The sequence below is a fragment of the Callospermophilus lateralis genome, chromosome 5, assembly GCF_048772815.1.
Source record: "Callospermophilus lateralis isolate mCalLat2 chromosome 5, mCalLat2.hap1, whole genome shotgun sequence".
In the NCBI taxonomy this organism is placed as follows: domain Eukaryota; kingdom Metazoa; phylum Chordata; class Mammalia; order Rodentia; family Sciuridae; genus Callospermophilus; species Callospermophilus lateralis.
In genome coordinates this window covers 70364554-70377939 of record NC_135309.1, presented here as the reverse complement: position 1 = coordinate 70377939, position 13386 = coordinate 70364554, and the positions used below count along the sequence as shown (strand labels likewise).

Genomic DNA, 13386 nt, shown 5'->3' with positions numbered 1-13386 from the left:
GTCACCAGCTCAGAGAATAGAATGAAAGAGTGAATCTTCTCAGAACCTGTGCTGCATGTACAGGGGTTGGCATCAGGATTATTTCTAGATTTGAGGTAGGAAACTCAGCTTCGAGTCACATATCAAAGTGGCAGCCCCTACACTCCTATGTGTCCATCACAAGAAGTTTCCTTTCCCAATGTGTGTGACTCTTGATGGGCATCCCGAGGTAATGAGATCATGAAGGTGCTTTGAGTTCCTTTGACTTCATTCGGCCTCCATAGTGGAGAGGGTATAAACGCCACTTGCCTTAAGTCTCTGAAAAAGGAGGAACTGGAAGTGGAGTGGAGCAGTGTCAGGTATGACTCACGCTCTGGCTGTGGTTCTCCTAGGCAGGGCCATACTCCGACAGCTGATGAGCCTCACAAGCTCGTACTTCAGGACCCTGCGTACTGCCCTGAGGAGTTTCTCATTTGCAGTTTGCAAAGTACAAAAGAACAAGTTTCTCTCTTCTGCTCATGGAGCTATGTAATGAATTCCAAGGACATGTGGGGAGAGAGAGGGGAACACATAAAGACATTCTTTGTTTAAGATTTTTTGTCTGAGGGACAGAAGGTGGTCCCCCATCACCCTCAGGGAAACAGCACGCTGATGGACTAGTGGGTTCACACACCCACTTTTTAATGTTGTATCAGCATGAAGCCAGGAAATGTTAGAGCCAGAAGACTCCTCACATTGTGACCCGGCCACATCCTACATGCACGTCAGCTCACATGCCATCTGCTTAACTGGTGTGCTTTTGATAGTGAGTGAGCTTGTGTCCTATCTGCTGCCTTGAAATTTTTCCTGGAGTATTGTTGGTTTTTTTTGTACATTACTTAGAATTCCTTTTTTGCATGCAGTTTTTGTTTATATTGGCTGAGATTCTAATCTTCAGTTGAAAGATAGAGACCTTGCTTATAGGGGTTTTCAGGATTTCTGAATATGAAATGCAAGGAAATTGCATAACATTGCAGCATTTCCTCTTCTTGTTGCTTGCTTGTTACCCAAAATACAGTAGTTCCTTCTAGAAGCTTAAAGGAATTTGGCAGATCCTACCCTCTGATGGTCTGTTGTGGTTGAGAGAGTCAACATTACCCCGATTTGGGGTTGAATTTTTCTCGAGGTCAAAAAACAAAGCTTCCTGAATTATAACTATGACAACAGTGTTTATGTAACACAAAAATCAAACTCTGGGGGGAGGAGGAGCACCCGCAACAATCAGTGTTAGTAACCCCAGAAACATTTTGTTCATGCTTAATTCAGCAGGACTGAAAACAAGTGAAAATAAATGGCCTTCCCCTTCCCTGAGCATCGGGGTGTAACCTCCCACCTGCATGCTCCAGGAGGAGCTGTGTCATCTCCCCTCTGGAAATTATAGCAGCCTAATTTGAGATTTCTCACAGAGAAGTGCAGTAAGTGCCAGCAGCACTCAAAATCTAAAAGCATTGCCATAAGGATAATTTGCTCGTCAAGGTCATTCTGACCCACAGAGAAGGACCCAGATGAAGGAATAGGCACCTGTGTCCTGAGCCCCTTGTCCTCTTGGAGTGACCTCTTGGACACTGAGTATGTGCTTAGAACTGTTAGTTGCCATGTAAATCTCCCCAAAGAAGTGTAAGGACAACTTTGTCATCAAGGGATTGATTTGGTTGGAGACTAGAAATAGTGAAGAATGAAAAATTGTATTCAGAAGTGTTAAGTTCTTTAAGAACTTCAGACTCTAAGAGAAATGAGAGGTCAAAGTAGGGAGAAACTATGGTCCATAGCCATCAAGGAAGTTAGAAAATCTTTGTGGAATGGGGAAAGGGAAATTACATTTTTTTAGTACCTTCAGACACTGTGAGAACTATTCTATTCTCCCAATATCCTCATAAGTTAGGTATTGTTACTTAGCACTAGTTAACCAGCTCAGGAATGTGAAATGATTATCTAAGGGCACAGAACTCAGAAGTGGTTGAACTAGGCCATAATATACAGTCTCCAAAGCCACTTCATCCACTTCCCCTATCCTAGAATCCATCCACGGCCTGTACAGGGAAAAGGACAGGCTAACAATGATGAACCCCAAGCAACCAATTTATCATCCTGAAATGCTTTTCATATGAAAGGGAGCTTAGTCCTGTGTGTAAGGGTGACACTGGGCCAGCCTTACTGCTGTGGCTGTGAAGAGCTCTTAGCTGTCAGCGTTGATAGCCATTTGAGTCTTCCTTCTGGGACTCCATTCTGACCTTCATCTCTATTGAGATTAAATAATGAGTTGCCCTTTGATAATTTGAAAGTTATATCATGATGTCTTTTGTGACTGTCATTATTATTAACACATTTAATTACACAAATTAATGGGTTTCACTGTGACATTTTTCTACATGTTTATATTGTGCCTTGTTCCTGCCCACCTTCCCTTCTGCCCCCTCTGGCCCTCCTCTTGTGATGTCAGGAAGGCTTCTCTTCTCTAGTCAAAGCTGGGCTTTAGGGAAGCATCTTGCAGGAAGGAACAAGGCCTATGACAGATTGGGAGGGGGAGGGAGAGAAAGAGAGAGCAAGAGTGTGTTTGCACAAGAGAGAGAGAGCATTGGGGTGGGGGTTTGGGGGACAGCAAGACCCAGGAGAAGGTCAATATCAAGGTCCAGGTAAGAAGGCAAAGAAAATCTGACCTAGGGCAATAGAGAAAGAAACAGGGATGAGGAATAGGTTCCAGATATACAGTAGTCATGGAATTGATAAAACTCGAAACTGACTGGGTATGTGAGGTAGAAGGAAGGGAAAACTCAAGAACAGCCTGAGTATAGATTTCCCCCCATTCTACTTCGTTGCGCCCTTTCCTCCTTTAGTATAGGGTTCCCTATAAAGCTCAAGTAGGTGTTTCTTTATGTACTTTTTAAATTTGTTACAACTCTCGGCTGTAAGCCACATAAGCACAATTATAAAATAGAAATGAAAAGGATGTTTGGTTCACTATGGAAAGAGCAGGATGAAGTTCGGATACATTTAGATAAAACAACTTAAATGGTACTATTGGAACCCAGTCTCCCCTCATATCATGGCTTTGCTTTCTTTTGTTTGATCTTTTTTATTCAAGCTTTGCTTATGTGGTGACAGAGTTGGTCACTAAAGCTCCAGACATTTGTCCTGTTCTCCTAGCAACACAGCAAGGCCTTGGTTTCAGCAATTGTGATAAAAAATGTTAAAAGTGAGTATTGTTAGCTCCGTTTAGCCTGGAGCAAGTCACATGCACAGTAATGTGTAGCCTGGATCACATAGTCACACCTGAAGAAGGAATGGGGATCAGCCCCACCCCAACCACCTGGACTTGAGGGAATGATTCCCCTAGGAAAATGAGGGTGATGTCCCTAGATAAGGAGGGACGTAGCCAACAAGCAGTAAGAATCGTCACAGGTATCCAGAGCACTTTGTCTTCCTCCCGAATTACTGAGGAATGATATAAAGAGATAAGTCTTTGATATCCATAGTACAAAGCAGCAGGCAGTGTTTGAACTAAGGGAAGACAAAGTTTATCTTCCTGTGCATCATCACTGCCCTAACTGTGTCCAACAGCAAGCAGCCATTTTCACTCACCAGCATGCTGTTGTCTTGGGGTTCAGGAAGGCTTCAGGGGCTGTCTGAAGACTTTGTAAATGGCTTCAGGAGCACAGCCAGGCACTCCCACCTTTTGCTGGGCCCTTTTGCCAGAGACAGCCTGAGTCCTCAGGTGCCTCTGATTACATAAGGGAGGAGACTCGGAACCATCAAGTGCAGGAACCCCTTTCTTAGCCCTCCTTGCAGAACTCCCCAGTGGCACCATAGGTGCTGAAACTATCAACAGCAGTTGTTGTCACGTGCTGATGTAGAGCCGACGTGCAGCAGGCCCTAGAAAAACAATGGCTACATGAGGGATTTGATATCCTGGAAATAAGCCAAAAAAGATAAAGCCTTTCTATATTTTCTCACAATGAGACCTGAATTCTTTATTTCGATTTTCCTAAAAGGTGATGATTCCTAGAGATTTTGCCAGATGTTGGACATAGTTACCTAATGGTGGACCTGGCTTGTGCTTTCTGTCTGTCCAGTGTGCTGTCTTTATCAACGCCAACATGGAGGTTCTTTCTTCCTGCCTGCCTTTCTACCCCTCTCCCTTCCCCCTTTCTCTTTCATCTTGGTTTCTGTGTTATTCCTTCTACTCAAACCTACTCTTCGGGTCAGTACTTTCCCAGTGGCCTGCTGTGTGCCAGTTACTGAACACTCTTAACATGTAATCCTGCAGGGCCGGAGCAAGATCTTGATGCTTATTCAGGAATGGAGTATTGGGAAGTGCCATCAAATACATTTTTATTGGCTTTGCTTTGGGGAGAGCCTCCCTAAGAAAGCAGTGCAGCGCTGTGCGCAGTGGGGGGGAGAGCCCCAGGGGTGCTGCCAGCTGGGAAGTGGGCAGGCAGCAACAGCTGTTTACCTCTGCTCTGCTCACTGAGAACATTTCCTCACTCAGACCTGGGTAATGAGGAGCACATCTCTGTGGGGAGGAGGGGGAGCCAACACCTAACTCCCAGGCTCTGTCCCCCCAAGTTGAAATACATCCTTATTTATTTCAAGCCATTCAAACTCATTTTATCCCTGTGTGCTTCAGATTCAAACAGTTCCTTCTGGAAAGCTTTTCCAAGTGTGGCCTGTGAACACACCCATGAAAAGAGCCACTCTCTCAATTTCGTGTCTGTTATTGGATTTTATGGGTGGCACCTCACAGACCCAGGGTGTCCTCCTAGTAACTTCTCAAGGGTGTTATTAAAAGGGTTTTTTGTTGTTGTTGTTGTTGTTATTGTTTTTTTTTTTTTTTTAAATTCAGCCTGTTTGCCAGGTGTTCAGATGGGCTGCTGTGCTGAGAGTTCCGCCAGCTGCGCAGGCCTCAGCAGCACCCTCCAGGTCTCTCTGTGTTCATTGTTTTTAAGAAGGGTGCTTTCTGGGTGTCCTAAAAAGTCTCAGGCTGGTTGTGGTTTTTCGATTACCGCCATACTTGTATTAATTGGAAGTTTGCAGAATTACGGTTATGTTTAATTTGGGTGGAAATTTTGTTCTTACATAATGGTTGCGTTATTGCCATTCTAATTACTGCTTAGCTTCTTTTGAGTTCTTTGTTAACCACCAAGCTATTTTTCCGCTGGAAAGCAGAGTTGGGTGGAGAAGTTGTATGAAGTTGTGGTCGAGGGCAGGCTCTAGTCTAGAGGGCTCTCTGCTCAATTCAAACCCTGGCTCCTTGACCTTTGGAAGGTTAATGAATCTGTATAATACTGTGAGATAGAGGCCAAGCTAATCCCAGCAGGCTTCAGGATGAGACAACAATGTATATATAAATGTTTAGTACGTAGGGAAGAAGTAGTTGTTGGTGATGATTATTTTTATTTTTGATTGCTGCTTTGTTCTAATTAATTGGCCTTAGACTGTTTCCTTTCCTTCCTCTATCTATTAGGATGCATATGAGACCAGTGCCACTGGGCCCCTCGAATCACATTCCCATTCTCAGCTATTGATCCCATAGGAGATAACCTTCCCTCACCAGGAGAGGTTTTTGTTTTGTTTATTTTAAACAAAAAATGTGACGAGAAGGAAGGAGGATGACATGATAAAAGTTCATCTTCATAGATGATGAGTCCATGGGCTGCGGAATTTGCACTCTGTGCTGGTGTAAAATATTTTATATCTATTACTCAATTTGATCCTCATAACTCTTGAGAGGTTGGGTATATTAGTATCCTCCTTTTATAGTTAGCCAGACCAAGGTCTAGAGTTGGTAAGTGATGTAGACACATGGCCAATAAATGATAGAGGTGGACTTGGAGCCCAAGCAGTAGGTCACTGCAAATCTGTCATCACTGATAGGCAGTTCAGAAGTGCAAGCTTTGGTGATGTGGACCCTTTGTGCCACAGAGAGGGGAAAAGATAATGTCCAGTCCAGCATTTGAAGATGTTGGTCTGCAGCTCTGTTTGACGTTTCTCCATCTCTATGTTTTTATGTCTGGGAAACCATCAGGCAGGAGGGGCTTCTATCTCCTAGGCTTCTTGGAAGAGACCTCAGGTAATGCTAGAGTTTGGGGTGATTTCAGGTAACAGTTTAGTTTAGATTGGAACAGCAGTTTTAGATAAGTTTACCTGTAACCCCATTTCTCTACCTTCATTTGTGCAGACTTTGATCCAGAGGGTGATGCGTCCATGTGCTAATGCAGCTGTGTGTCAAAGGGTAAAGTTAGATTGTTTTGTCTAATTATTGTTTTACTTATGCCTTTAATTTACACTTGAAAAAAAAAGTGTGCCTCTCTGTGATTTCTCAGTATGACTTGGATAATGGTAATAAAGGTTACCAGTAGAAAAGTTCTGGGAATCCAAATGACTCTGTGTATTCTCTCTTAATTCTCTAGGGACATGTAAATTGAATTGGCTCAGCAGTGAACAGAATTTATTGCAAAATCACCTCTGAGTGCAGAGGAAGCATATGAAGGCTTTCTGCACCCTCCTTTGATTTATTAAATTATACTCCCATTGTAGCTTCTGGGTAAGGACTCATAGAATTGCAGTACCCTGTGATTTGTATCAAAGACCCGCTTTCTTGCCCTGGTGTTTATCTTCAGGATGGAACTCTGGCTCAGAGAGAATATGGAGAGTTGCGTTAGCTGCCAGATGGTTGCCTGGATTAGCTGTGGATGCTTCAGTTGGAATCTGAAGGCCATTCCCAGTTTCATTTTCTTTCTGACTCAGGGCAAGTTATTTCTTCCAGTGACTCACTTGCTCTAGCTGCCCAGGATAGCTCGTCACCTTTATCATCCTCTTCATCGCGATGTCTTATTTATCATGTGGTTAGTGGTTAAGTGCTTCGGCTCTGAAGACAGACTCTGGGAGTTCCTGTCTGGTTTCTTCCCTTTTCCAGCAGCCTCACCCTGGGCAAGTGACCTCACTTCTCTAAAAGCCTCAGTTTTCTCATCTCTGTGACTGGAATAATTAAATTAGGTTGTGTTAGGACTGATGAAGAGGGCCATAGAATGATTGGCATGGTGTCTGACACATAGCGGCACTTTTGCCATCATCATTTGTATTAAATAATTATCTGCATGGAAGTTATTCCTTAATGACTCACAGATGGACCCTGATAAGGGAGCAAACACATCAAATTTCTGTTCTCTAGAAGCATATACTAGGAGAAACATAATCATTGACATGGTACCTAACTAATCTTCATGTTCAGCATTCAGCAGCAACTAGTCTACTTACGCTGAGAACACAAAGCCAAAGAGCTAAGATGCTCCAGTGTGGCCAGATTCTGGGGTACTTAAGCTAAGCAGGAGAGACAGACTTAGCTTAGGCTGGGTTGTCGAGAGGATGCATTCTCTGCTTTGTTCTTCCTTAAGAGCATTGTTAAAGTGACCCTTATTCTGTTGAGTTGATCCTGGAGATTCAGGTTCTATCCTGGCACTAGAGCTCTTGAGAGAAAAGAAACATATATCTGAAAACATATTCATCTGAGATAACTGTTAATAAGACAGAACTACAGAGACCTTCTGTTAAGGGACATTGCTTTGTACTTCCAGCTTCAATCCCATGCTAGCAGGCAACTGTGAGATCTATAGAAGAAAGATTGCCCAGGGCAGGCAAACCATTTCTAACAGGTGAATTGGATGACCTTTGTCTCTACCAGCATAGAATCATAATACCACCCACTGAAGTGGCTTAGTAGTTATGTTCATTTGCTACTACCTGGGTAGGTGTTTTATTCAGCTTTTTTTTTTTTTTTTTTTTTTGCTGCTGTGACTAAAAGACCTGACAAGAACAATTAGAAGAGAAAAAGTTCATTTGAGGGCGCATGGTTTCAGAGGTCTTAGTCCACAGACAGCCAGCTCCATTCCTTGGGGCTTGAGGTAAGGAAGAACATCATGGTGGAAGATTTGTGGCAGGGAGAAGCAGCTCACATGATGATCAGAAAGCAGAAAGAAAGAGAGACTCCACTTGCCAGATACAAAACATATACTCCAAAGGCATGCCTCCAATGATCCACCTCCTCCAGCCACACCCTACCTCTTAGTTAATCCCCATCAGGAGATTAATCCACTGATTGGGTTAAGGTTCGCATAATTTGATCCTTTTTCCTCTCTAATCCTTCTTGCATCATCTCACACAGGAGATTTTGGGGGACACGTTACATCCAAACCATAACAATAGCAAAGTGGACCGGGACATCACTGTAGAGACAAGCTAGAATAGTATATCACTCATCAGCTCTGTGTCGTTGGACAAACTATGGAAGCTTTCTGGCCTCAGGTTCCATATCTGTAAAATAGGATCAACACTAGACCTAATCCATATGGTGTTGTAAGGATTAGATGTTGTCATGTGTGGCTCTTAGTAAGTGCTCAGTAAACAAGTTCATTCCTGCTTGGTGCTCTTACCTTTCCACCACTTGGCCTCCGAGATAGAGGCTGCTCCCCACCCTGGGCCTTCCTGTTTGGACTATGAAGTCACATAGTCCTGGCAAGTATGGTTTGTTAGCCTCGTTTGAAAACTCATTCTCTTTGGCTCATTTATCCAAACCAGACAGAGATTAATAACATGGCCTCAGAGAATTGGGCAGCGCATGTTTCTGGCGCCTTCGGCTCATTGATCATGCCTCCCCAATTCAGGGAATGCTTGGGTGTTCCAGGCAGGGTCTCCTGAGACCCAGGAAACATTGAAGGAAAGTAATTTGGCATGAACTCACCTCCTAATTAAGGAGGGCTAAAAGCCCTGCATTTTACTATTCCTTGTGGATTTTGCTGTTTATAAATAGAAGCAAATTTCTCTGGCATAAAATGTTTGAATTCAATGGAAGAAATACAGTGATCAAGGATGACTCGAAAAACATCCTTGCCAAATTATGGTCTTTTCCCCTACATTTCCCTTATCCAACTTTCCTAGGTATTTAATGGCAATCATCATAGGTCACTGCTCTTAGCTATGACCTAGCTACCTATTTCACTCACAGTCAAAAGGCCCTGTAAGGATCTGCTTGCTGCCCCTTTGACTTGTCCTTCTCTGCCTTGCACTGATCCCCAATAATATTGGCCTTTCTCCCTCTAGAAGACCATGCCTTTCCCATTTCAGGGACCTTCTGGGCTCTGGTCCCTAAATGTTCCCAGAGAGATCTCTTCTTATCATTTAGGTCTCATGCAAATATTACTCCTTTAGAGAAGCTTTTCCCTATATCAGGCCCATAGCACCTTCTTTATCTTTATTGTACTTACAGTTATTTGAAAAAATCATTTTTGTGCATTTGTTTATTTTTTTTTCTTCACTAATGGAAATGTTCCCTGAAGAGCAGAGACCATAGCTGTCTTGTTCTTCTGTATTCTCAGCATATAAAACATTGCCTGTCCATTATAGGCACTCGATAAATAATTTGTTTTCAATGTATGCACATAAACAAATGAATTGCAAGTAACTTTAGGAGTTACCATTCAAGAGGTATCCAAGCTTTTCAAAGTCACTATCCCCTTGTTTGATACCCCCTTGAGTAAAACCCAGAGCAGCAAAGGGAGGGGACATTTGGTTGCTGGCGTCTTAGCTTCTCTCCCAGCCCCTGTGGCAGTCCCTGTGCAGGTGCTCTGGGACACCACTTGAAAACCATAGTCTAGTCCAAGTTCTTCAGATTTGCAGATGATGGGGCTGGGATTGTGGCTCAGCGGTAGAGCGCTCGCCTAGCACGGGCAGGACCTGGGTTCAATCTCAGCACCACATAAAAATAAAGGCATTGTGTTGTGTTCATCTACACCTAAAAAATAAATATTAAAAAGAATTGCAGATGAAGGAGATGCTGCTGAGGGGAATGGGCAACTGTGTGCCCTCTGTTACAGAGTGTTATTAACGTAACCTTCCTGTCAGCTTCAACCTGAATTTTGTAGTGATTTTTGTTCTTCCCCCAAATTCTGTGATGGCTAAGCAGGTCTTATTCCACTGCATAGCCTGAAGCACTTGAATGTGTTTTGTGCTGTTTTGGTATATTTCTATTCCACAGTCTTATTTGATGTTTATGGCATCTCTGGGATAGATAGGCAGAATATCTAGCATCATCCTCACTCTGTAGGTGGAGAAATTGAAGTTCAGCCAAATGAAGTAACTAGTGGTAAGATGCAGGCCAAATCGAAGTCTTTTGACTCCTCGTCTTTAAAACTTTTCAGTGCATGCCTTGCTTCCTGTTTATCCACCAGGCCATCCTCCTTCAGCCCAGAAACCCCTTCTTTCTATCCTCCTCCTTCTGACCTTCATAAGTGGCAGTGCAGCTTTAGTCTTCTGAAGAAATTGAACATAATAATTACATAGTTGTTGAAAGTTTGGGAGGGCTTAATGGTTCTCTTTTCAGAGTTGCATGGTTCAGTTTCTTTGGGGATTAAAGTGGTTTTCAGCTGAGAGTGGCCATCAGAAACACATGGGGGTGGATAGATAGATGCTTTTAAGTTATGGCAAAAAGTTTCACCCTATGCCTTTCCATACTATAAAACCTTAATTAAACAAGGATTTGGCACTAGGATTTCTTTTTTCTTATTACTTTTATTTCTTTATTTCTTTATGTTTAATATAGTGCTGAGGATCAAACCCAGAGCAAGCACTCTACCACTGAGCCACAACCCAGCCCTATATTTTTCTTAATCAGAAGATTCATCTTATTTAATAATGAGAGCATATCAGGGATAAGCCACCTCTTACCCACAGACCAAGCCACCTATCCCTTGCTTTTATATAGCCCATGAGCCATGCATGGTATTCACAGATGGACATTTTGCAATTTATTAATGATAGGGAATACTAACTTTGAACCTCAAGTAAGTGAACTACTACCCTTCCTCTAAATGAACCAAAATTATATTCTTTTCATTAGTAGACTTGCATTTTAAAAGTTATATCAATTCTTATATTTTGAATTTTGTCAAAAATTTTGTAAAAATTTCCTTCTTGTTATATAAGTATGTACATAATATTGATTTTGTGTCTTGCCTCTCAGCCGGAAATATTTATAATCTGGCCTTGTACAGAAAAGGTTGCTGACCCTTGTAGCATGTCATTGTCTGTTTTATATTGAAGCACTTTTCTGCTTACTCTATTGGTCCACTTTATGATTTCTACAAATCATTTAAGGGTTTTTATTATAGCTATCATATGTTCTCCTTATAATATTGAAATTTACAAAAGAATATAGAGTAAAAAGTGGCTGGTTCCATTCCCCAGTGTTAACACTCAACAGTTTGTAATGTACCTTTGCCACTAATTAGCTGTGGGACCTTAACTAACCTTTATATGCCTCAGATTCTCCAACTGTAAAACAGTGATAATAACCCCTCTACAAAGAAGAACTGTGTAGGTTATAGGTAATAATTTGTGTGAATTACTTGGCATGTGGCTGGTGCATTGTTAATGCTTAATGACTTGTAACTAATCTTAAAATTATTATATGTACAAATAAGTTTACTCGATTTTTTTAAAAAGATGGGTTATGAGGGTTTTTTGTTTTGTTTTTTTACAATAAAGTTCTACAGGTGACTCCAGTTCATGCACATTTAAGCTAAAGTGCATACTGGGAAGTAGATGGTTATTGAAAGGATTTGTATTTGGGCCAGAAATTGCCTTCTATCTTATGGTATATAGTAGGAGAAGGGGGGAGGTAATGGATTTCTAAGTGAACATTTAGGGGTATAAAATGCACACAAGTGAGTTTTTTTTCCCCCTCTTTTCCAGGTCTACAACTCCAACAAAGACAGTCAGAGCGAAGGGAGTAAGTATGATGCTTGGGTTATTTTCTGCCCCCTGGGCTGGGAGTGGGCTTTGAAAAGTTGCTGCTGTGTGAGGAATGAACCACCAGGAGGTGCTGTGGGCATGATGGGTCAGCTTCATTTCCTGAGTGTCCTGTGAGATCTTTCCACATCACTGACTTCATAGGGCCCTTTACTGAGCCTGACTGGTAAGACTGTAATGACACCTTGCATTTAAGTAACCCTTCACACTTGACATAGTGTTCTCATGAATGTTATGTCACTCAATCCTACGTCTTCTTAACACTGCTCCACTGCTAATATCACATACCCCAAAAACCATATGCTGGAGGAAGCCGAAGTCGCCCTTGACTTCTGCTTAATCTGCCCAAAGGCCTGGAGAGAAAAGAGTTGAGATGGTGAATATAATATGTTCCTCTTTGATGGAGTGCCCTTGGGCATATTTATAGAATGCACCGCACATTTTCCCTGTTGCAGGCTCTGAGCAATCTGGCTAATTATGATTTCCAAGGGCACCTGTAACCTTGTAAAGGCGCTAGGATTAGAATGAAACTCCTACTGGTAAAGTGTTTGGACTGATTATCTCCTTGGTGCACAGGAGAAAAAACAAATTCCTTCCAGGTTGCTGCAAGAGTTCAAAGGAAATCCTGTCCCCCGGCTTCAGATTTGCTTTGTAAAATCTGCTTGGGGGGAAAAAAATTCAAAGGTGGCTCTACCATGGATTTCAATAGTGTAAGGAAAATTAATAGAACAGCGCCTTTCCAGATGGAGAAAAGATGGTCTTCCCCCCCACCCCCTTTTTTTCTTTCTTTAGAGGGGAGTGGGTAGTAAAAGTCATTATGGGATAGAAAGAAGGTTTTCTTCCTTCCATTCTCTCTGAAATAAAACCAGGAGTTTTATACAGTATAAAATACTAAGTAATGGGGAATGACTGATATTGATATATTAGAGGTCTTTATGACAGGAAAAAAAAATGTGTGTTTTTTTTTTCCCTTTGCGTCAAAAATTGAACAAAGGTAAAATTTTAAGTAAACAGTCAAGGAAACAAAGAATCCCCGTTTCTGGATTGGGTAGGTTTGTTTTGGAGCATCTGAGGTCAACTCTGGCTAACTTAGGCAAAAATAGCAGTTCAACAGTAAAGAAATACAGAAGGCTGCAGCATCACTCACTGCGAGGTAAAGAGCTGAAGACACAGCCTTGAAAAAAGACCAGCTCTAGGGACCTGGGAGCCGGAAACCAATGGGAAAGGGTCTTCTGCATCATATTTGCAGAAAGATAAAGCTCTGAACTGTACTTCAGCCTCATTCTTGTGAAAATTTAGAATCCCAGGAAAGAGGCAAGTTGGTCATGCTTGGGCCCACCCAGAGAAAAGGGCACACCCTGATGGATAGTTTCAAGTGTACGTGAAGTGGGAGTGGGATAGTATCCCAGAGGGAAATTAAGGAAGCCACCAGGATGGAATGGTGCTGGGCAGAGCTCACAGATGCCTGCCGGTTGAGGTGCATGTGAATGGAGACCTCTGGCCAGATATTCACTTACTTGTAACTTTTAACTTTGTGAACTTGCTTCTCTCTGCTTAAGTGCCAAAGAT

General features: G+C 42.3%; 1 protein-coding gene across 6 annotated transcripts in view; it reads left to right on the top strand.

Moving 5' to 3' along the window:
* The window catches only part of Arhgap26 (Rho GTPase activating protein 26), a 409111-nt gene that overhangs the window by 206194 nt on the left and 189531 nt on the right, over nucleotides 1–13386 (top strand). For 5 of the 6 annotated variants that reach the window (XM_076856778.2, XM_076856777.2, XM_076856775.2 and 2 more), the window contains exon 12: nucleotides 11761–11797. The exons of the other annotated variant lie outside the window; for it this stretch is intronic. In XM_076856778.2, the coding sequence (XP_076712893.1) occupies nucleotides 11761–11797 (37 nt within the window). The remainder of the gene's footprint in view (nucleotides 1–11760; nucleotides 11798–13386) is intronic. 6 annotated transcript variants of the gene reach the window in all.